Source organism: Oncorhynchus kisutch, unplaced genomic scaffold (genome assembly GCF_002021735.2).
Source record: "Oncorhynchus kisutch isolate 150728-3 unplaced genomic scaffold, Okis_V2 scaffold4000, whole genome shotgun sequence".
In the NCBI taxonomy this organism is placed as follows: Eukaryota; Metazoa; Chordata; class Actinopteri; order Salmoniformes; family Salmonidae; genus Oncorhynchus; species Oncorhynchus kisutch.
In genome coordinates, this window is record NW_022265945.1 from 223,534 (window position 1) to 248,951 (window position 25,418).

The 25,418-nt window shown below is 42.0% G+C and overlaps 1 protein-coding gene across 1 annotated transcript; it reads left to right on the forward strand.

Annotated features, from left to right (window-relative positions):
• Window positions 1-1,295: 1,295 nt before the first annotated feature.
• slc35d1a (solute carrier family 35 member D1a) lies at window positions 1,296-25,006 on the forward strand. Its single transcript, XM_020499604.2, has 12 exons — window positions 1,296-1,662; window positions 2,112-2,145; window positions 2,228-2,314; window positions 2,396-2,463; window positions 5,250-5,321; window positions 11,174-11,242; window positions 14,047-14,149; window positions 19,221-19,313; window positions 22,354-22,421; window positions 22,539-22,617; window positions 24,240-24,322; window positions 24,417-25,006. The coding sequence occupies exons 1-12, from the start codon at window positions 1,553-1,555 to the stop codon at window positions 24,517-24,519; spliced, it is 969 nt and encodes a 322-aa protein (XP_020355193.1). The 5' UTR covers window positions 1,296-1,552; the 3' UTR covers window positions 24,520-25,006.
• The last annotated feature ends 412 nt before the right edge of the window (window positions 25,007-25,418 follow it).

Genomic DNA, 25,418 nt, shown 5'->3' on the forward strand with positions numbered 1-25,418 from the left:
GCACATTGACTCGGTACCGGTACTCCCTGTATATAGCCTCGTTATTGTTATGTAATTTTCTTGTTATTTTTGAATGTTTTTGATCTTTTTTTCACTAGTTAATTTAGTAAATATTTTATTAACTCTTTCTTAAACTGCATTGTTGGTTAGGGGCTTGTAAGTAAGCATTTCAAGGTAAGGTCTACTACACCTGTTGTATTCTGAGCATGTGACAGCCTGTCTTCAAATCAAATGATATGTGCACTGCTCTTGTACTTTCAAATCAAATGTATTTATATAGCCCTTCGTACATCAGCTGATATCTCAAAGTGCTGTACAGAAACCCAGCCTAAAACCCCAAACAGCAAGCAATGCAGGTGTAGAAGCACGGTGGCTAGGAAAAACTCCCTAGAAAGGCCAAAACCTAGGAAGAAACCTAGAGAGGAACCAGGCTATGTGGGGTGGCCAGTCCTCTTCTGGCTGTGCCGGGTGGAGATTAAAACAGAACATGGCCAAGATGTTCAAATGTTCATAAATGATCAGCATGTTCGAATAATAATAAGGCAGAACAGTTGAAACTGGAGCAGCAGCACGGCCAGGTGGACTGGGGACAGCAAGGAGTCATCATGTCAGGTAAATCCTGGGGCATGGTCCTAGGGCTCAGGTCCTCCGAGAGAGAGAAGGAGAGAATTAGAGAACGCACACTTAGATTCACATAGGGCACCGAATAGGACAGGAGAAGTACTCCAGATATAACAAACTGACCCCAGCCCCCTGACACATAAACTACTGCAGCATAAATACTGGAGGCTGAGACTTTAACTATTTGCACATCATTACAACACTGTTTGTAGACATAATATGACATGTGAAATGTCTTTATTTTGAAACTTTTGTGAGTGTGTTTACTGTTACTTTTTTGTTTATTTCACTTGCTTTGGCAATTTAAACATGTTTCTCATGCCAATAAAGCCCCTCGAATTGAAATGGACAGATTTTGCGTCGAGTTGGCCTCTCTTTCCTCTTCCTCTCTGACGCAGGGCAAGCAAGCGATGGCTGAGAGAGGATGATGGTTAGTGCTATATGGGATCCTCAATACGTCCACACCCTAAATCATAACCCTAACTTTAAGGTAAAGGTAGACTCAGCGATATGACATAGATGGCGAAAGTGAACAGCATAGTGGGTTAATTTCCGTAAAAACTAAGGGCGTTGAAGCGTGGGGCTAACTGCTCCGCTGTTTTGGAGCCCTTGCAACAACGCTGTACACAGCGTGAAGCATCCCTTGCACATGCGCAGATACTGTCCGTGTTAGAGAGCATCAACACCGTTATTGGTAAATTGTGACTGACTGATCTACAAATAATAATGAGTTATTTATGATGCAATGTGATTTGTAGGTCAGTCAGTCGCCTGCAGTCGTTTTGACTATCTCGAACACAGTCAATATCTGCGGTGCTGCTCGTGGGAACGTCATATCGTTGAGTCTACCGTTTACCGGACGTCCCAGTGATCCCGTTTAGACTCTTCGAGAGAAGGATCGAGAGTGGGAAAGAGGAAAGAGTGCTTGGGGATGGCGGACAAATCTCTCACGGTGTTCGTGAAGCTGTTCGCCGCGGTATTTTACGGACTCAGTTCTTTTCTCATCGTCGTGGTAAACAAGAGCATCCTCACAAACTATAGGTCTGTTTGATTTCCGTCAGTCTGTTCGCTTAGTTCCAAAAACATCTAGACACACAGCGATGCTACCTACTGTTTGATTCTGATCAGGCTATTCATCAACTAGCTAACGTAAACTCACTTGCTAGTTAAATAATACTGCTTGGACAGGTTACGTTATTTAGCTAGTTAATTAACGCCGGCGAGTTACTTCCTACTAACGTTAGATACACATTTAGACATTTTATTTATATGTTCTATGTAGGTAACTTAGCTACGGGTTTGAGGCTTTGGTGGCTAACGTTAATTTATTTAAAGTTTTTAACTTTCATCGCTACACTAGCTAGCTGACTACTGTCGTTTCCTCGTTGTGTCACCGTTTGGGACACCTTCATATCACGAAGTTAGACGAGATGTTTGTCAATTTTCTCAAGCTGTTTTCTTGTCACAGTACGATACATTTTTACTTTCAGGTTCCCCTCGTCAATATGTGTCGGCATCGGGCAGGTAAGTGTTATTCCTGTGTTTGTGTGTGAGAGAGAAAGTGCGGTGTGTTAATCCAAATATAACTGAGGTGTCTGTGTTGTAGATGCTGGCCACCGTGGTCGTGCTGTGGGTGGGCAAGGCTCTGAGGGTGCTGAGTTTCCCAGACTTCGACCATAGTATACCTCGCAAGGTGAGTCAGTCAGCTAATAGGTAGGTGTGCATGTCTGTCTGTGTCCATCTTTGTGTGTGTAACGTGTTTCTCTTGTTGCAGACCTTCCCACTCCCTTTCTTGTACGTAGGGAACCAGATAACTGGACTGTTTGGGACAAAACGGCTAAAGTATGTTATGCTTATCTGGGTTTATATGTTATGGTTATATGTAATGTATATATGTTGTGGTAGGGCTGGGTGATATGGCCAAAATCTCATATCCCGATATAGGTCATTTCAAATCCCGATAACGATACATATCAAGATATAGTACCTTTTCTGTAAATTCAATTAATCAATAGTTTATATAAAATGACCACATGTAAAAGCCTATTTCTCATTACATTTTGAATTATACTCTACAAATGAAAGGTACTTACTCATATTTGATAGGTTCTAAATAAAAGGAGAACTTTTGTGCACATTTTCAATTAAGCATGTAACAAAATATAAATGTATTAAATCCAAAAAGGTAAATGGAAAACACTTCAACTATAGTTGAAAATGTATATGTCTATATATATATGTATATGTATATGTATTTTTGGGGGGGGAGGGTGGGGCTTGCCTGTGTTGCATGTTATTTTAGCATTAATACTTGTCACATATCAATTTGGTACCTTGGGTCGAGTGTTCACTCACAAAACCCCTGTTTCTTGACCGTGTAAATTGGGGCCATGTCTTTGCAGATGTAAGTTGTAACAGCAGCTGTTATCTCCTTCCATCTTCGTGATTCTTTGCCATATGGTGTGCCGCGAGTAAACCTTTCATGCAACATCTGAGTCTTATTTTTTTGGAGCACTCGACTTTACTTTTTTGGGTCTCGTCCATGGAGACTCTCCGTACTGTTTCACATGATTATTGCGTATGTGGTAAAAGAGGTTTGTGGTTTTTGAGCCTGTTGTCTGGACCGGCCTGCAGCATATTTTGCAAAGGACAGTTTTCTGGTCCATGTCAGAAGTTTCATACCCAAACCACGTCCATGCGACCGAAGTAGCTCCTCTTTTAGGTACGAGCTCTGTGTCACATTCACTCTACTCCATATTTGTTGCAAATTTCCAGAACGCAAAGCGTCGTCCAGTTTACTAAAAATATTGCCCTAAAGAGTGATTTGCGACACAACGAAATAAACGATAGAGCATAATATTAAACGTTAGATGTTTTTCTATTGTCACATGATATATATCGTCATATCGCCCAGTTATATGTTGTGGCTATCTGGGGGGTTATATGTTGTGGCTATCTGGGGGGTTATATGTTGTGGCTATCTGGGGGGTTATATGTTGTGGCTATCTGGGGGTTCGGAAAGTATTCAGACCCCTTCTGATTTCCCATATTTTTTACGTTACAGCCTTATTCTAAAAGGGATTAAAATAAACATGTTCCTCATCAATCTACACACAATACCACATGACAAAGCGAAACAGGTTTTTAGTGATGTTTGTAAATGTATTAAAAATAAAAAAGAGATGTAAATAAGGGAAGTATTCAGACCAATTGCTATGAGACTCGAAATTAAGCTCAGGTACATCCTGTTTCCATTGATCGTACTGGATGTTTCTACAACTTGATTGGATTCCACCTGTGGTAAATTCAATTGATTGGACAGACATACACCTGTCTATATAAGGTCCCACAGTTGACAGTGCATGTCAGAGCAAAAACCAAGCCATGAGGTCGAAACAATTGTCCGTAGAGCTCTGATACAGGATTGTGTCGAGGTACAGATCTGGGTAAGGGTACCAAAACGTTTCTGCGGCATTGAAGGTCCCCAACAACACAGTGGCATCCATCATTCTTAAATGGAACCACCTAGAATCTTTCTAGAGCTGACTGCCTGGCCAAACTGAGCAATGGGGAAGGGACTTGGTCAGGGAGGTGACTGACAGATTTCCTCTATGGAGATGGGAGAACCTTCCAGAAGGACAACCATCTCTGCATCACTCTACCAATCAGACCTTTATGGTAGTGTGGCCAGTTGGAAGCCACTCCTCAGTAAAAGGCACAACAGCCTGCTTGGAGTTTGCCAAAAGGCACCTAAAGACTCTAAGACCATGAGAAACAAGATTCTCTGGCCTGATGAAGCCAAGATTGAGCTCTTTGACCTGAATGCCAAGCGTCATGTCTGGAGGAAACCTGGCACCATCCCTACAGTGAAGCATGGTGGTGGCAGCATCGTGCTGTGGGAATGTTTTTCAGTAGCAGGGACTGGGAGATTAGTCATGATTGAGAGAAAGACTAACCGAGCATCGTACCGAGATCCTTGATGAAAACCTGCTCCAGAGTGCTCCGGACCTTCAGACTGGGGTGAGGGTTCACCTTCCAACAGGACAACGACGCCAAGACACAGCAGCAGTGGCTTTGGGACAAGTCTCAATGTCCTTGAGTGGCCCAGCCAGAGCCCGGACTTGAACCTGATCTCTGGAGAGACGTGAAGATAGCTGTGCAGCGACGCTACCAATCCAACTTGACAGAGCTTGAGCAGATGTGCAGAGAAGAATGAGAGAAACTCCCTACATACAGGTGTGCCAAGTTTGTATCTTCATACCCAAGAAGACTCAAGGCTGTAATCGCTGCTAAAGATGTTTCAACAATGTACTGAGTAAAGTGTCTGAATATTTATGTAAATAAGGCATTTCTGTTTATTTTTAATACCAACATGTCTAAAAACCTGTTTTTGCTTTCTCATTATGGGGTATTGTGTGTAGATTGAAAAGGGGGTAAACTCATTTTAGAATAAGGCTGTAACATAACAAAATGTGGAGAAAATCAAGGGTCTGAATAATGCACTGTGTGTTCTGGTAATATTTGGGGTTATATGGAATGGTTATAGGTTGGGGTTATCTGAGGCTTCATCTAGCTGTGTTGTTTTGGAAGTAGTGGATAGATGATGATGATATTGTTCTCTCTACCAGCCTGCCGATGTTCACAGTCCTCAGGAGGTTCTCCATCCTCTTCACCATGATGGCTGAAGTTCTGCTGCTCAAGTATGATTTACTATTTAATATTATTTAAATATATTTATTTTGTTTGAATATTGAAACACTAGGTTATACAGCTTTGTTTTGTCTCTATCCTCTAAAGGGAGAATCCTAACTTCTACTATGTGATTTTCCGGTAGTCATGCATTGATGTCATTGGAGACCAAGGGAACATATTTGTTGAATTGGCAGTTAAGATTCACCCCTAAATGACCAGTCTGTATGTCTGTAATAAAATAGTGCCTCCAAGTATTCACCCCTTGACTTTTTCCACAATTTGTTGTCTTACAGCCTGAATTTTTAAAATTGATTAAATGTAGTTTTTTTTGTCACTATGTTTTACAAATTAATACAAAATATAAAGCTGAAATGTATTTACTCAAATAAGTGTTAAACCCCTGTGTTATGGCAAGTCCAAATAAGTTCAGGAGTAAAGATGTGCTTAACATTTCACATAATAAGTTGCATAGACTCACTCTGTGTGTAATAATGGTGTTGAACAAGACTTTTGAATGACTACCTCATCTCTGTACCCCACACATACAATTATCTGTAAGGTCCCTTAGTCGAGCAGTGAATTTCACACAGATTCAACCACAAAGACCAGGGTGGTTTTACAATGCCTTGCAAAGAAAAGCACCTATTGGTAGATGGTATAAAAAAAAAGCAGACATTGAATATCCCTTTGATCATTGTGAAGTTATTAGTTACACTTTGGATGGTGTATCAATAAGCCCAGTCACTACAAAGATACAGGCGTCCTTCCTAACTCAGTTGCCGGAGAGAAAGGAAAACGCTCAGGGATTTCACCATGTGGCCAATGGTGACTTTTTAAAACATTTACCGATTTTAATGGCTGTGACAGGAGAGGACTGATGATCAACAACATTGTAATTGATATACTAAACTAAGTGACAGTGAAAAGGAATCCTGTACAGAATATAAGTATTCCAAAACATGCATCCTGGTGACAGTAAGGCACTAAAGTACAACTGCACAAAATGTGGCAAAGAAATTACAGTGCCTTGCAAAAGTATTCGGCCCCCTTGAACTTTGCGACCTTTTGCCACATTTCAGGCTTCAAACATAAAGATATAAAAATGTATTTTTTTGTGAAGAATCAACAACAAGTGGGACACAATCATGAAGTGGAACGACATTTATTGGATATTTCAAACTTTTTTAACAAATCAAAAACTGAAAAATTGGGCGTGCAAAATTATTCAGCCCCCTTAAGTTAATACTTTGTAGCGCCACCTTTTGCTGCGATTACAGCTGTAAGTCGCTTGGGGTATGTCTCTATCAGTTTTGCACATCGAGAGACTGACATTTTTTCCCATTCCTCCTTGCAAAACAGCTCGAGCTCAGTGAGGTTGGATGGAGAGCATTTGTGAACAGCAGTTTTCAGTTCTTTCCACAGATTCTCGATTGGATTCAGGTCTGGACTTTGACTTGGCCATTCTAACACCTGGATATGTTTATTTTTGAACCATTCCATTGTAGATTTTGCTTTATGTTTTGGATCATTGTCTTGTTGGAAGACAAATCTCCGTCCTAGTCTCAGGTCTTTTGCAGACTCCATCAGGTTTTCTTCCAGAATGGTCCTGTATTTGGCTCCATCCATCTTCCCATCAATTTTAACCATCTTCCCTGTCCCTGCTGAAGAAAAGCAGGCCCAAACCATGATGCTGCCACCACCATGTTTGACAGTGGGGATGGGGTGTGTTCAGGGTGATGAGCTGTGTTGCTTTTACGCCAAACATAACATTTTGCATTGTTGCCAAAAAGTTCAATTTTGGTTTCATCTGACCAGAGCACCTTCTTCCACATGTTTGGTGTGTCTCTCAGGTGGCTTGTGGCAAACTTTAAACGACACTTTTTATGGATATCTTTAAGAAATGGCTTTCTTCTTGCCACTCTTCCATAAAGGCCAGATTTGTGCAATACACGACTGATTGTTGTCCTATGGACAGAGTCTCCGACCTCAGCTGTAGATCTCTGCAGTTCATCCAGAGTGATCATGGGCCTCTTGGCTGCATCTCTGATCAGTCTTCTCCTTGTATAAGCTGAAAGTTTAGAGGGAAGGCCAGGTCTTGGTAGATTTGCAGTGGTCTGATACTCCTTCCATTTCAATATTATCGCTTGCACAGTGCTCCTTGGGATGTTTAAAGCTTGGGAAATCTTTTTGTATCCAAATCCGGCTTTAAACTTCTTCACAACAGTATCTCGGACCTGCCTGGTGTGTTCCTTCATGATGTGTGTTCTTCATGATGCTCTCTGCGCTTTTAACGGACCTCTGAGACTATCACAGTGCAGGTGCATTTATACGGAGACTTGATTACACACAGGTGGATTGTATTTATCATCATTAGTCATTTAGGTCAACATTGGATCATTCAGAGATCCTCACTGAACTTCTGGAGAGAGTTTGCTGCACTGAAAGTAAAGGGGCTGAATAATTTTGCACGCCCAATTTTTCAGTTTTTGATTTGTTAAAAAAGTTATATCCAATAAATGTCGTTCCACTTCATGATTGTGTCCCACTTGTTGTTGATTCTTCACAAAAAAATACAGTTTTATATCTTCATGTTTGAAGCCTGAAATGTGGCAAAAGGTCGCAAAGTTCAAGGGGGCCGAATACTTTCGCAAGGTACTGTAACTTTGTTTCGGCAAATCCAACACATCACTGAGTACCACTCTTCAACAGAGTGGCTCATAGCTAGTGCATTGATCTTAATAAGATAGCCAGGCGAGACAACCACATACAGTATTAATCGTATCACACAATACACTACATAATACAAAATGCATAAAAATGTCTCTTCACAGTCCCTGTCGTGCCGTAAGATATTCTTTTATTGTGTTGGTCCCCATTTTCATGAGCTGAAATGAAAGATCCCAGAAATGTTGTGCATACGTTTGTTTACAAATGTCTTAGTGAGCATTTCTCCTTTGCCAAGATAATCCATCCACCTGACAGGTGTGGCATATCAAGAAGCTGATTAAACAGCATGACCATTACACAGGTGTACCTTGTGCTGGGTACAATAACCTGCCACTCTAAAATGTGCAGTTGTCTCAAACGTCTCGAGTTGTGGGAGTGTGCAATTGGCATGGTGACTACAGGAATGTCCACCAGAGCTGTTGCCAGATAATTGATGTTAAATTTCTCTACCATAATCCGCCGCCAACGTTGTTTTAAAGAGTTTGCAGTACGTCCAACCGGCCTCGCATCGGCAAGCAAAGTGTAACAATAACGCCAGCCCCTCCACCTCTGACTTTTTCACCTGCAGGATGGTCCGAGACGAGCACTAATTTCTGCACAAAAGGCCAGAAAAAGTCTCCGGCAAGCTCATCTGCTTGCTCGTCATCCTCACCAGGATCTTGACCTCACTGCAATTTGGCGTTGTAACCAACTTCAGTGGGCAAATGCTCACCTTCGATGGCTACTGGCACGCTGAAGAAGTGCGCTCTTCATGGATGAATCCCGGTTTCAACTGTACCAGGCAGATTGCGTCGTGTGGGCGAGCGGTTTGCTGATGTCACATGGTGAACAGAGTGCCCCGTGGTGGTGGGGTTATGGTATGGGCAGGCATAAGCTACGGATAACAAACACAATTAGCATTTTATCGATGGCAATTTGAATGCACAGAGATACCATGACGAGATCCTGAGGCCCATTGTCATTCATCCATCGCCATAGCCTCATGTTTCAGCATGATAATGCACAGCCCCATGTAGCAAGGATCTGAACACAGTTCCTGGAGGCTGAAAATGTTCCTTCTGTGGCCTGCATACTCAGACATGTCACAGATATACTTGTGTATATAGTGTATGAGGACACCTCTTCAAATTAGTGGATTTGGCTATTTCAGCCACGCCCGTTGTTGACAGGTGTATAAAGCCGAGCACACAGCTTTGCAATCTCCATAGACAAACATTGGCAGTAGAATGGCCTAACCAAAGAGCTCAGTGACTTTCAACGTGGCACCGTCATAGGATGCCACCTTTCCAACAAGTAAGTTTGTAAAATTTCTGCCGTGCGAGAGCTGCACCAGGCAACTAAGTTCTGTTATTGTGAAGTGGAAAAGAGCAACAAGGGCTCAGCTGCAGCCCACACAAGCGCACAGAATGGGATTTCTGACGCGCGTAGCTTGTAAAAAATTGTCTGTCCTCTGTTGCAACACTCACTACAGAGTTCTTAACTGCCTCTGGGAGCAATGTCAGCACCAGAACTGTTTGTTGGGAGCTTCGTGAAATGGGTTTCCCTGGACGAGCAGCCACACACAAGCCTAAGATCACCATGTGCAATGCCAAGAGTCGGCTGGAGTGGTGTAAAGCTCGCAGCCAATGGAATGGAAACGCGTTCTCTAGAGTGATAAATCAAGCTTCACCATCTGGCAGTCCGACAGACAAATCTGGGTTTGGCGGATGCCAGGACAACGCTACCTGCCCGAATGCATAGTGCCAACTGAAAAGTTTTGTGAAGGAGGAATAGTGGTCTGGAGCTGTTTTTCATGGTTCGGGCTAGGCCCCTTAGTTCCAGTGAAGGGATATCTTAAATCTACAGCATACAATGACATTCGAGACTATTCTGTGCTTCCAACTTTGTGGCAACAGTTTGAGGAAGGCCCTTTCCTGTTTCAGCATGACAGTGCCCCCATGCAGAAAGCGAGGTCCATACAGAAGTGAATTGTTGAGATCGGTGTGGAAGAACTTAACTGGCCTGCACAGAGCCCTGACCTCAACCCCATCGAACACCTTTGTGATGAATTGTAACGCCGACTGTGAGCCAGGCCTAATCACACAACATCAGTGCCCGGCCTTACTAATGGTCTTGTGGCTGACCGAAATGTTCCAACATCTAGCGGATTGCCTTCCGAGAAGAGTGTTGTGTTGTTATAGCAGCAAAGGGGTGACCAACTCCATATTAATGCTTTTGGAATGAGATGTTCGACGAGCAGGTGTCCAGATACTTTTGGTTAGGTGGTGTAGTGAACCATGATAAGATTCTGAGGCCCATTTATTTGTTTTGCCTTTCATCCACCATCACCTCATGTTTCAGCATGGTAATACATGGCCCCATGTCGCAAGGATCTGTACACAATTCCTGGAAGTTGAAAATATCCCAGTTCTTCCATACTCACCAGACATGTCACCAAATGAGCATGTTTGGGATGCTCTGTATCGACATGTACGACAGCATGTTCCAGTCAATATCTAGCAAGAGGAGTGGGACAGCATTCCACAGACCACAATCAACAACTTAATGCGAAGGATATGTCACACCAGATACTGACTGGTTTCTGATCATCGCCCCTATTTTTGTAAGATATCTGTATTCCCAGTCGTGAAATCCACAGATTAGGACCAAATGAATTTTTCAGTTGACTGATTTTGTTATGAACTGTAACTTAGTAAAATCTTTGAAATTGTATGTTTTATTTTTGTTCAGTGTAAATTGGCTTAAAAATCTGTCAAGACTTTAAAATTTCTGTCTAGCAATGATCAACAACCAACTTGACAGAGCTTGAAGAATAAAAAAAATGTATAATGTGCAAATATTTTATAATCCTGGTGTGCAAAGCTGATAGACTTACCTAGAAAGACTTCCAAAGTGATTCTGACATGTATTGACTCGGGTGTGAATGCTTATGTAAATTAGAAGTTTTTGTATTTCAGTTTCAAATCATTTGCGACAATTTCTAAATACATGTTTGAACTTTGTTATAATGGGTTATTTTGTGAAATCTATTGAATCCATTTTGAATTTGGGCTGTAACACAACATGGAATAAATCAAGAGGTCTGAAGACTGTCTGAAGGCCTGTACTTAGTCTCTAACCTTTTACTCTTCAGGAAGACATTCTCCAGGCCTGTCCAGCTAACAGTGTTTACTATGATCCTGGGGGCGTTTGTAGCGGCAAGGTACGTTCTACTGCTCCATGTGTGAAGAGTCTCTGACGTCAGCTTTAGTCACGGTATATCATCTATAGGACCGCTTTATTCATTTAGTATAATATCTTTAGGAGAGCTTTATTCATATGGTATATAATATCGTTAGGTCAACTTTATTCATATGGTATATAATATCTTTAGGAGAGCTTTATTCATATGGTATATAATATCGTTAGGTCAACTTTATTCATATGGTATAGTTTTTGTATTTGTATTTATTTCACCTTTTATTTAACCAGGTAGGCTAGTTGAGAACTTGTTCTCATTTACAATTGTGACCTGGCCAAGATAAAGCAAAGCAGTTCGACACAAACAACACAGTTACACATGGAATAAACAAAGATACAGTCAAGAATACAGTAGAAAAATATATATATACAGTGCGTGCAAATGAGGTAGGATAAGGGAGGTAAGGCAATAAATAGGCCATGGTGGCGAAGTAATTACAATATAGCAATTAAACACTGGAATGGTAAAGTTCTGAAGATGAATGTGCAAGTAGAGATACTGGGGTGCAAAGGAGCAAGATAAATAAATACAGCATGGGGATGAGGTAGTTGGATGGGCTATTTACAGATGGGCTACGTACAGGTGCAGTGATCTGTGTACTGCTCTGACAGCTAGTGCTTAAAGCTAGTGAGGGAGATATGAGTCTCCAGCTTCAGTGATTTTTGCAGTTCGTTCCAGTCATTGGCAGCAGAGAACTGGAAGGAAAGGTGGCCAAAGTAGGAATTGGCTTTGGGGGTGACCAGTGAGATATACCTGCTGGAGCGCGTGCTGCTATGGTGACCAGTGAGCTGAGATAAGGCGGGCTTCACCTAGCAGAGACTTGTAGATGACCTGGAGCCAGTGGGTTTGGCGACGAGTATGAATCGAGGGCTAGCCAACGAGAGCGTACAGGTCGCAGTGGTGGGTAGTATATGGGGCTTTGGTGACAAAATGGATGGCACTGTGATAGACTGCATCCAATTTGTTGGGTAGAGTGTTGGAGGCTATTTTGTCAATTATAACGCCGAAGTCAAGGATCGGTAGGATGGTATGTTTGGCAGCATGAGTTGTTTGTTGCGAAATAGGAAGCCGATTCTAGATTTCATTTTGGATTGGAGATGCTTAATGTGAGTCTGGAAGGAGAGTTTACAGTAACCAGACTGTATTTGTAGTTGTCCACATATTCATAGTCAGAACCTTCCAGAGTAGTGATGCAGGCAGGTGCGGGCAGCGATTGGTTGAAGAACATGCATGAAACATTTAGGTCAACTTTATTCATATGGTATATAATATCCTTAGGTCAGCTTTATTCATATGTTATATAATATCTTTAGGTCAACTTTATTCATATGCTATATAATATCCTTAGGTCGGCTTTATTCATATGTTATATAATATCTTTAGGTCAGCTTTATTCCTGGTGCACAGAGAAGGGTTAGGGTCCACAGCAGTATATCCATGTATTTTCTTGTGTTATGTCCCGTTTTTGTCCTACGCTGAATGACCACATTGGAAGTAAGTGTTTACGCTTTCATGTGTGTTACGAATCCCTTTTGGCCCGACAGTCTAGGGGAGATGGTAACGAGACCCGTAACAGTCTAGGGGAGATGGTAACGAGACCCGTAACAGTCTAGGGGAGATGGTAACGAGACCCGTAACAGTCTAGGGGAGATGGTAACGAGACCCGTAACAGTCTAGGGGAGATGGTAACGAGACCCGTAACAGTCTAGGGGAGATGGTAACGAGACCCGTAACAGTCTAGGGGAGATGGTAACAAGACCCGTAACAGTCTAGGGGAGATGGTAACGAGACCCGTAACATAACTCATGCAAATTATTATAATAGTGAAAAAGTCAAAGTGAGAACGAAATAACCACAGACAACTAAATTAGAAAACACACGGTAATGGGGGGGGGAGCAGGAAAAGGGGCTGAGCTGGACCCAAGGAAAGAAATAATAAGTATTCAAAAACACCCCTAAGCTAGACTAGCCTATTTCAACAACAGCTAACTAACAAACCAAAAATACAGTGGGTGGTCCGCCCAGTTCTAACTAGTGTATTTAACAAAGTTTACCTACGGGTAGTGTATGCCCATGGGCGACTTGTCTTGGTTCCCCTTTTTCCCACCAGCAAACAAACACAAACACCATAACCAAAAACAATACTCACAGGTGAGGACAAAGTGATATGGAGGTGCTCAAACAAGATAGCTCAATACATAAAGAGCGATAGAGAGACATAGTAGGAGAGGGTGAAACAGAGCAATCTACAGACATATGGCATTTACAGAGATTGAGCTCTAGAGCAAACAACTGACAGGGTTTTTAAACCAACGGAAAGGAACTGTGATTGGGTAGGAAACAGGAGGTGTGTCTTCTGATTGATGATTGATTGGTGACTGGTTGGGGAGTGATGATTTTCACCTGTGAGGGGAGAAGGAGGGAAAAGAACACTGGATACATACACACAAACACACAGGATAACTATCCGTAACAATGTGTCATCCTCTGGGTTTCTTGTATTTTAAAAACTGTTTTAAACTGCATATTGTTTTACCAAAAATAAAATGAATCAATTCATAAAGTGTTTAAATGATCTCTGTGTTGTGCTGGAGGAGTCATGCCTTCTCCAGAATGTTATCTTTATGGCGTGTGTAAGCTGAGTCTCTGCCCCCAGCTAAATACATGTTCCAACATGTACGCCCTCCCTTATGTTTCTGACCTGTCTCTGCGCTCTACTGCACTGACCTGCTGTATGTGTCCGTCCGTATGTGTTCTCTCTCCAGTGCTGACCTGTCTTTCGACCTCCAAGGCTATGTGTTTATTCTGCTAAATGATGTTCTGACTGCAGCTAACGGAGCCTACGTCAAGCAGAAGCTAGACTCCAAGGTATGTAAGCAGCTAGCTGGACTAATGTGTATGTGTGTGTCTGTGTATATACAGTGGGGCAAAAAAGTATTTAGTCAGCCACCAATTGTGCAAGTTCTCCCACTTAAAAAGATGAGGCCTGTAATTTCCATCATAGGTACACTTCAATTATGACAGACAAAATGAGAAAAAAATCCAGAAAATCACATTGTAGGAATTTTTTATGATTTTTTGGGGGGGGCAAATTATGGTGGAAAATAACTATTTGGTCAATAACAAAAGTTTATCTCAATACTTTGTTATATACCCTTTGTTGGCAATGACAGAGGTCAAACGTTTTCTGTAAGTCTTCACACACTGTTGCTGGTATTTTGGCCCATTCCTCCATGCAGATCTCCTCTAGAGCAGTGATGTTTTGGGGCTGTTGCCCAGCAACACAGACTTTCATCTCCCTCCAAAGATTTTCTATGGGGTTGAGATCTGGAGACTGGCTAGGCCACTCCAGGACCTTGAAATTCTTCTTACGAAGCCACTCCTTCGTTGCCCGGGCGGTGTGTTTGGGATCATTGTCATGCTGAAAGACCCAGCCACGTTTCATCTTCAATGCCCTTGCTGATCAAATCAAATTTATTTATATAGCCCTTCGTACATCAGCTGATATCTCAAAGTGCTGTACAGAAACCCAGCCTAAAACCCCAAACAGCAAGCAATGCAGGTGTAGAAGCACGGTGGCTAGGAAAAACTCCCTAGAAAGGCCAAAACCTAGGAAGAAACCTAGAGAGGAACCAGGCTATGGAAGGAGGTTTTCATTCAAAATCTCACGCCCCATTCATTCTTTCCTTTACACGGATCAGTCGTCCTGGTCCCTTTGCAGAGAAACAGCCCCAAAGCATGATGTTTCCACCCCCATGCTTCACAGTAGGTGTGGTGTTCTTTGGATGCAACTCAGCATTCTTTGTCCTCCAAACACGACGAGTTGAGTTTTTACCAAAAAGTTATATTTTGGTTTCATCTGACCATATGACATTCTCCCAATCTTCTTCTGGATCATCCAAATGCTCTCTAGCAAACTTCAGATGGGCCTGGACATGTACTGGCTTAAGCAGGGGGACACGTCTGGCACTGTAGGATTTGAGTCCCTGGCGGCGTAGTGTGTTACTGATGGTAGGCTTTGTTACTTTGGTCCCAGCTCTCTGCAGGTCATTCAATAGGTCCCCCCGTGTGGTTCTGGGATTTTTGCTCACCGTTCTTGTTATCATTTTGACCCCACGGAGAGAGATCTTGCGTGGAGCCCCAGATCGGGGAGATTTGGTCTTGTATGTCTTCCATTTCCTAATAATTGCTCCCACAGTTGATTTCTTCAAACCAAGCTGCTTACCTATTGCAGATTCAGTCTTCCTAGCCTAGTGCAGGTCTACAATTTTGTTTCTGGTGTCCTTTGACAGCTCTTTGGTCTTGGCCATAGTGGAGTTTGGAGTGTGACTGTTTGAGGTTGTGGACAGGTGTCTTTTATACTGATAACAAGTTCAAACAGGTGCCATTAATACAGGTAACAAGTGGAGGACAGAGGAGCCTCTTAAAGAAGTTGTTACAGGTCTGTGAAAGCCAGAAATCTTGCTTGTTTGTAGCTGACCAAATACTTATTTTCCACCATAATTTGCAAATAAATTCATAAAAAAATCCTACAATGTGATTTTCTGGATTTTTTTTCTTCTCATTTTGTCTGTCATAGTTGAAGTGTACCTATGATGAAAATTACAGGCCTCATCTTTTTAAGTGGGAGAACTTGCACAATTGGTGGCTGACTAAATACTTTTTTGCCCCATTGTACAGTTGAAGTTTACATAAACGAGTTTTAATGACTCCAACCTAAGTGTTTCAACCACTCCACAAATTTCTTGTTAACAAACTATAGGTTTGGCAAGTCGGTTAGGACATCTACTTTGTGCAAGACACAAGTAATTTTTCCAAGAATTGTTTACAGACCACTATCACAATTCCAGTGGTTCAGAAGTTTACATACACTAAGTTGACTGTGCCTTTAAACAGCTTGGAAAATTCCAGAAAATTATGTCATGGTTTAGAAGCTTCTGATCGGCGAATTGACATAATTTGAGTCAATTGTAGGTGTACCTGTGGATGTATTTCAAGGTCTACCTTCAAACGCAGTGCCTCTTTGCTTGACATCATGGGGAAAATCTAAAGAAATCAGTCAAGATCTTAAGTCATCCTTGGGAGCACTTTCCAAACGCCTGATGGTACCACGTTCACGTGTATAAACGCCATGGGACCACGCAGCCGTCATAGCGCTCTGGAAGGAGACACGTTCTGTCTCCTAGAGATGAACGTACTTTGGTGCGAAAAGTGCAAATCAATCCCAGAACAACAGCAAAGGACCTTGTGAAGATGCTGGAGGAAACGAGTACAAATGTATCTATATCCACAGTAAATTGAGTCCTATATCGACAACCTGAAAGGCCGCATAGCAAGGAAGAAGCCACTGCTCCAAAACCGCTATAAAAAAGCCAGACTACGGTTTGCAACTGCACATGGGGACAAATATTGTACTTTTTGGAGAAATGTCCTCTGGTCTGATGAAACAAAAATAGAACTGTTTGGCCATAATGACCATCGTTATGTTTGGAGGAAAAAGGGGGATGCAAGCCGAAGAACACCATCCCAACCATGGTGCACAGGGGTGGCAGCATCATGTTGTAGGGGTGCTTTGCTGCAGGAGGGACTGGTACAGTTCACAAAATAGATGGCATCGTGAGATAGGAAAATTGTGGATATATTGAAGCAACATCTCAAGACATTGAAGCAACATCTCAAGACATCAGTCAAGAAGTTAAAGCTTGGAATTTAGAATTCAAGGCACACTTAACCAGCACGGCTACCACAGCATTCTGTCGCAATACACCATCCTATCTCGTTTGGTCTTAGTGGGACTATCATTTGTTTTTCAACAGGACAATGACCAAACACACCTCCAGGTTGTGTCAGGGCTATTTGACCAAGAAGGATGCTGCATCAGATGACCTGGCCTCCACAATCACCCGATCTCAACCCAATTGAGATGGTTTGGGATGAGTTGGACCGCAGAGTGAAGGAAAAGCAGCCAACAAGTGCTCACATATGTAGGAACTCCTTCAAGACTGTTGGAAAAGCATTCCAGATGAAGCAGGTTGAGAGAATGCCAAGCTGTCATCAAGGCTACTTTGAAGAATCTAAAATATATTTTGAATGCTTTTTTTGGTTACTACATGATTCCACATGTGTTATTTCATAGTTTTGATGTCTTCACTATTCTACAATGTAGAAAATAGAAAAAGTCTTAAGAGGTGGGTGCAAACTTTTGACTGATACCGTATGTTGCACCTAGCTGGACTAATATATTTAGCACCTAGCATTCGGAATGTATTCAGACCCTATCACTTTTCCCACATTTTGTTACGTTATAGCCTTATTCAAAAATGTATTACATTAATTTGAGCAATCGGGGGAGAAGGGCCTTGGTCAGGGAGGTGGAGGAATAATGGTTTGTGGCTGTTTTTCATGGTTCAGACTAGGCCCCTTAGTTCCAGTGAAGGGAAATCTTAACTCTACAGCATACAATGACATTCTAGACTATTCTGTGCTTCCAACCTTTTGGCAACAGTTTGGGGAAGGCCGTTTCCTGTTTCAGCATGACAATGACCCCGTGCACAAAGCGAGGTCCATACAGAAATGGTTTGATGAGATCGGTGTGGAAGAACTTGACTGGCCTGCACAGAGTCCTGACCTCAACCCCATCAAACACCTTTGGGAGGAATTGGAACGTCGACTGCGAGCCAGGCCTAATCGGCCGACATCACTAATGCTCTTCTGAGTGGAAGCAAGTCCCCGCAGCAATGTTCCAACGTCCAGTGGAAAGCCTTCCCAGCAAAGGGGGGACAAACTCCATATTTTAATGCCCCTGATTTTGGAATGAGATGTTTGTCAAGCAGGTGTCCATGTAGTGTATGTGGAGATAATGGAAGGCAAGCTATCCTTCACATGTTATTGCTGGATACCAGTTAGTTTAGCTAATCAGACAAAACTTGTGACTGACGTTTTAACTCAATAAATTATCAAGGCTTGTACTCCAGTATAGCACAGGCAGGCTGAGATATATGTTTAGAAAGTGACCCACTGTCACCCTTGGTGACTTCTGAATGAGAGTTAATTTTGGGAGTTGACATGAGGTGAGGTTGGCTGTTGCACTCATATTACACTGTCTGCTAGCTTTCTAATTCACTTCATGCTACTGCTTTGACGATCTCTCATCACCACTAGTTATACTGTTCTACTACTAGTAATACTATTCTACTACTAGTTCTGCTGTTCTACCATCAGTTATACTACTAGTTCTACTATTCTACTACTAGTTATACCACTTGTTCTACTACTAGTTATACCACGAGTTATACTCTTCTACCACTAGTTACTATTTTACCATCAGTTATACTACTAGTTCTACTGTTCTACTACTAGTTATACCACTAGTTCCAATGTTCTTCTACTAGTTATACCACTAGTTCCAATGTTCTTCTACTAGTTATACCACTAGTTCTACCACTAGTTATACTGTTCTGCTACTAGTTATATTGTTCTACTACTAGTTCTACCACTAGTTATACTGTTCTACTACTAGTTATACTGTTCTACCACTAGCTATACTACTAGTTATACTATTCTACTAATAGTTATACTTTTCTACCACTAGCTATACTACTATTATACTGCTAGTTATACTTTTCTACCGCTCGTTATTCTCCCGCAAGTTATGTTATACTGCCGCTAGTTATACTATTCTATTGCTAGTTATACTATTCTACTGCTGCCAAAGTCATTTTTATGTACGGTTCTTTAGACTAATGATAACCCTACCACCATATATAGTGTTAGCATGCCATCCCAACAACCCCAAAGAGTTTGTTGTAGAGCAGTGAGCTGGTGACAGCTGTATGCTGGCTAGAGAGGAATGTACCATCATGAATGACCCTCTCTGTTCTCTTCTCTGCCTCTTCTTCCCCTCCCTTCTCTCCCTCTCTTGCCCCTCTCTCCCTCTCAGGAGCTGGGGAAGTATGGCTTGCTGTATTATAATGCGTTGTTTATGATCTTTCCAACAATGCTGCTAGCTCAACTCACTGGAGACGTTCAGAGGGTAAGATCTGTTTGTCTGTGTGGCAGCAGTCTCTCAATGTGCTAATGTCATGGAGAGACTGAGAGGGAGGGCACGAGACAATTGGCAAAGTGGGAAAACTTAGGCAGGAAACGTCAACAACGAACAGCGAGCCGTCAACTCACGCATGAAAAAAATTATAATTAAAGAAAAGCATCTGTCGGTCATATTTTTTATCTGAGCCTAGAGAAAAGTATTTGTCCTCAGGCCTGGAGGGAAGCCAGTCATTTGGCTACCCAAGAGTGGTAAAGCAGCTGGTTTACACTGGTTCTAACAGCAGACCTATCAGCAAACTGTTGAAAATAAAGTACAACACTATTTCTCTGTAAACAAATGAACAACAGACGTTCAGCATGCTTACAGAGAAGGGCACTCAACATGTACTGTACTGACATAAATGTAAAATAAGACGATTGTGGGTGCTGTTCTGTTAGCGTTCAGTGCAGCCTTTGACAGTACTGACCATCACCTGTTGTTGAGAACTTGTGTTATGTGGATTCAGAGCTATCTAATATAACTCAGAAGGACTTCTTTAATGTGAAACATTTAAGGTGTAGTGTACCACAGGGCAGCTCTTCAGCTCTGCCACTTTTTTTCTATTTTGACCAATGAGCTGTCACTGGCATTACACAAAGCCTGTATGTCCATGTATGCTGACGATTCAACCATATGCTCATGAAATCATCAAAACCCTAAACAGTTGCAGTCTGTTTTGGAATGGGTACCAGTAATAAACTTGTCCTGAACATCTCTAAAACAAAGAGCATTCTATTTGGTGCAAATAATTTCCTACGTTCTAGACGTCAGTGGCTGTTGTACAAGTTGAGAGGACTAAATTACTTGTAAACTGTCATGGTCAAAACATATTCAATGGTTGTGAAGATAGAGAGCGGTCTGTCTGTAATAAAGAGATGCTGTGCTTTTATGACACCAAGTCCTGCAGGCTCTAGTTTCCTTGTCTTGATTATTGTCCGGTCGAGTGCTGCAATAAAAGACCTAGAACGCCCAGAACAGAGCGGCGACTCTTGCTCTTCATTGTAATCAGAGGGCTGATATAAATACTACAGTGCCTTGCAAAAGTGTTCATCCCCCTTGGTGTTTTTCCTATTTAGTTGCATTACAACCTGTCATTTGAATGGATTTTTATTTTGGGATTTCCGGTAATGGACATACAGAAAATAGTCCAAATTGGTGAAGTGAAATGGAGAAAAAAAATGAAAAGTTGTGCGTGCATATGTATTCCCCTTTGCTATGAAGCCCCTAAATAAGATCTGGTGCAACCAATTACCTTCAGAAGTCACATTGCACACGGGTGGACTTTATTTAAGTGTCACATGATCTCAGTGTATATATACACCTGTTCTGAAAGGCCCCAGAGTCTGTAGCATCACCAAGCAGACCAAGGAGCTCTCCAAACAGGTCATGGACAAGGTTGTGTTGTAAAAAAATATCAGAAACTTTGAACATCCCACAGAGCACCATTAAATCCATTATTAAAAAATGGAAAGAATTTGGCACCACGTGGGGGCTGCCCACCAAAACTCACGGACCAGGCAAGGAGGGCATTAATCAGAGGGGGGGGGGGAAACCTCAGATAACCCTGAAAAGGCTGCAAAGCTCCACACCGGAAAATGGAGTATCTGTCCATAGGACCACTTTAAGCCCTACACTCCACAGAGCTGGGCTTTACAGAAGAGTGGCCAGAAAAAGGCATTGCTTTAGAAAAAAATAAGCAAACACGTTTGGTGTTTGCCAAAAAGCATGTGGGGGAGACCCCAAACATATGGAAGAAGGTACTAAAATTGAAACTAAAATTGAGCTTTTTGGCCATCAATGAAAACGCTATGTCTGGTACAAACCCAACACCTCTCATCACTCCGAGAACCCAGTGAAGCATTGTGGTGGCAGCATCATGCTTGTGGGGATGTTTTTCATCAGCAGAGACTGGGAAACTGGTCAGAATTGAAGGAATGGTGGATGGTGCTAAATACAGGGAAATTCTTGAGGGGAAACCTGTTTCAGTCTTCCAGAGATTTGAGACTGGGACGGAGCTTCACCTTCCAGCAGGACAATGACCCTGAGCATACTGCTAAAGCAACACTCGAGTGGTTTAAGGGGAAACATTTAAATGTCTTGGAATGGCCTAGTCAAAGCCCAGACCTCAATCCAATTGAGAATCTGTGGTATGACTTGAAGGAGCTGGAGCAGTTTTGCCTTGAAGAATGAGCAAAAATCCCAGTGGCTAGATGTGCCAAGCATATAGAGACACAGCCCAAAAGACTTGCAGCTGTAATTGCTCCACAAGGTGGCTCTACAAAGTATTGACTTTGGGGGGGTGAATAGTTATGCACGTTCAAGTTCTGTTTTTTTTCTTATATCTTGCTTGTTTCACAATAAAAAAATATTTTGCATCTTCAAAGTGATAGGCATGTTGTGTAAATCAAATGAGACAAACACCCCCAAAAAACGTTTAATTCCAGGTTGTAAGGCAACAAAATAGGAAAAATGCCACGGGGGTGAATACTTTCGCAAGCAACTGTATGCATGCCAGTCTCTCTTGGCTAAGAGTTGAGGAGAGACTGACAAGAAAACATGCAATAATGGCTCTATATAATACTGTATCTCATATTGGTCAAATGAACAGCAAACCTGGTGTATAAAAACAGATAAAGCAACACCTCTCCCCTGTTTAACCTAGATCGTTTGTGTGTATTGATATGTAGGCTACGTGTGCTGCTTTTGTAGTTCTGTCCTTAAGCTGTACTTGTCTATTCATGTTTTGTGTTGGACCCCAGGAAGAGTAGCTGCTGCTTTTGCAACAGCTAATGGGGGATCCTAATAAGATACCAAAAGAGTGCGAGACAGAGAAAGACAGTGTCTGAGAGAGTGGTAGAGAGGCCTGGTTTTCCAAACTCAGGAAGTGAAGAGGCCAGCAGCCAGAAACACACAAAGCTGCCATTATGTTGTTAGCTACTACTAAATACACTTTCTCTGCTGTCTTAATGATGGTGTATGTCTGCAGGCGGTGGAGTATGATGGCTGGTCAGACATCCTGTTTCTCAGCCAGTTCATCCTATCCTGTATAATGGGGTGAGATCCTGACTCTTAACCTCTCTGTTCTCTACCCCTCTTCCATACTCCTCTCCTGTCTGTTTTCTACCCTTCTGTGCTGTGTGTGTGATGACTTGTGGTGTGTTTGTATTGCAGGTTTGTGCTGATGTATTCTACAGTGCTCTGTACACAATACAACTCCGCTCTAACCACCACCATCGTGGGCTGTATCAAGGTAAGCTCCCAGAACAGAACCCCAGCCCATTAATAATGACAAGGTAAAATGCTGTCTTACCCCTAACCCATTAATTATGACATGATAAAACGTTCTCTAATAATGACATAAAACACTAACCCTAACCCATCAATAATGACATAAAATGCTCTCTAACCCGCCGATATTTTCAGCTAAAAGAAATTGCAGCGTTTTAAGCATTCTAGTACAGTTAAACACACACACATGGACGCAGAGGTCCAAGGCACTGCATCTCAGTGCAAGAGGTGTAACAACAGTGCCTGGTTCGAATCCAAGCTGGATAACATCCAGCCGTGATTGGGAGTCTCATAGGGCGGCGCACAATTGGCCCAGCATCGTCCGGGCCGTCGTTGTAAATAAGAATTTGTTCTTACTGACTTTTATCTTGAAGGCAAATCGGAAATTCCACCATTGCGTCTAATCCTCATTGTTGCTAGCTTCACAACACATAACTCGGTCAAGTCAAGCCTCACTAGCCAGATGAAGCTAGCTGGCTGTTTAACCCTGTTGCCCAAAGCTAAAGTTATAAGTAGCTGGCTAGCTATTTATTTTCATAAACAACAAGTGGCAACCTAGCTAATACTTATTCACAAGGATTCCTAAATCATTGCTAAGAATAATGAAAATGACTGCAGTTTCTACTGATCATTGTTTTTTAGGCAGGTTGTACTGGTGCTGGCCAGGTACCAAGCCAAAGCCAGCTACCCCAGAAGTGGAGGTCGAACAAATGATGCTTTATTACCAACGCAGTATTGAAAACACATCGTTCGTGGCCGGTGTTGACTTTTCTGTACAGCTTTGCTTTGACCCAAACGGCGTTCCATAGTATGTATGTCGTGATGCTATTACTGTGTAACATCTGAAAAATAGCACACTTGGTAGTGTGTCCCGGTGCTCGACCAGTCGGCAAAAGCCAACATCACCCACGACAGAGAACGGTTGATTGTCAAGGGCAATGAATTCCATTATCTTGGCATTAATTGATTTTGCCTTTTGTGTTGTCTCGCTCAAATGACTGCTCGATCCACACAGCAGACATTGTGTGGGCTAGGTTAGGAGTGCTGTGTAGCGCCATTACGTCATGTACCTACGTTCTATAGGTATGCACGGTAGCTTTGACATCGGGCCGATAAGTTCACCAATATATTGTGCATCCCTAATAATGACATGATAAAACGCTCTCTAACCCATTAGTAATCACATGATAAAAAGCTCTCTAACCCGAACCTGTTAAGGACAAAACTCTTCTAACCCATTAATAAAAGCACAAAACAAACACTAATCCTAACCCATTAATAATGATGTGATAAAATGCCCTAACCCATTAATAATGACAAAACGTTCTCTAACCCATTAATAATGACACACGCTCTCTAACCCATCAATAATCACATAAAACCTCACTCTAATCCATTAATATTGACAAAACATTCTAACCCTAACCCATTAATAAAGACAAAACGTTCTCTAACCCATCAATAATGACACACGCTCTCTAACCCATCAATAATCACATGATTAAACCTCGCTCTACCACTAACCCATCAATAATGACATGATAAAATGTTTTTTTAATCCTTCTACTGCGTTCTTTCTTACAGAATATTCTAGTGACATACATCGGGATGGTGTTTGGTGGAGACTACATTTTCTCTTGGACAAATTTCATTGGTTTAAATATCAGGTATGGACTGGATATATTTGGGCTTAAGTCACACAACAGCAGAAATAGTTCTTCATTTCAGACAGTTAATGGTGTGTGTGTGTGTGTGTGTCAGTATTGCAGGTAGCCTGGTGTACTCCTACATTACTCTGACAGAGGAACAGTCCAGTAAACCCTCTGAGAACGCCATGGAGATCAAGGGGAAAGTGGTGGTATGACATCATGGTGACATCGGTATGCCAGAGGAATAGTCACTGGAGATCCTTTTTCAAATGTTAATGGTACAAGAGAACATTCTATTTTTGGTACATGCTGTATTTATGGACTTAACAGCTGTGGTTACCATAGCAACCAACTGGACACCCCACCATGGCAACAGGCTCCTCCCACTGGACATGTGGATTAGGAGGGTGTTGCTGGGAAAACATGATTTTAAAGGGTGCTTTTACTTAACTTCCTCATGTTTAGTCATTAGACGATTACATCATGGAGAGCACGGTCTTCCTGTTTTTGGTGAAATGGGTTTCATGGGGATTGAATTCTCTCCTGATGTCAGAACCAAGCAGAATGTGTGGAATGTTCCCTCAAACAGGAATGGTCCAATGGAATCTGAGGCAGTATTATGTGGGTGCTGGTATGTGCATAAGATGTTGTCCATCATACAGTTGAAGTCGGAAGTTTACATACATATACACCTTAGCCAAATACATTTAAACTCAGTTTTTGATCCTAGTAAAAATCCCCTGTCTTGGGTCAATTAGGATAACCACTTTATTGTCAGAATAATAGTAGAGAATCACATTCCCAGTGCGTCAGAAGTTTAAATACATTCAATTAGTATTTGGTATCATTACGGTTAAATTGTTTAACTTTGGTCAAACGTTTCGAGTAGCCTTCCACAAGCTTCCCACAATAAGTTGGGTGAATTTTGGCCCATTCCTCCTGACAGCTGGTGTAACTGAGTCAGGTTTGTAGGCCTCCTTGCACATGCTTTTTCAGTTCTGCCCACAAATTTTCTATAGGTTTGAGGTCAGGGCTTTGTGATGGCCACTCCAATACCTTGACTTTGTTGTCCTTAAGCAATTTTGACACAACTTTGGAAGTATGCTTGGGGTCA

Bases quoted from the DNA above. Each gene is read 5' to 3' on its own strand.
- slc35d1a (XM_020499604.2), top strand. From the start codon at position 1,553: ATGGCGGACAAATCTCTCACGGTGTTCGTGAAGCTGTTCGCCGCGGTA. The intron at 2,464-5,249 runs GTATGTTATGCT...TCTCTCTACCAG, and splicing joins TTTGGGACAAAACGGCTAAA to CCTGCCGATGTTCACAGTCC. The intron at 14,150-19,220 runs GTATGTAAGCAG...TCTCCCTCTCAG, and splicing joins AGCAGAAGCTAGACTCCAAG to GAGCTGGGGAAGTATGGCTT.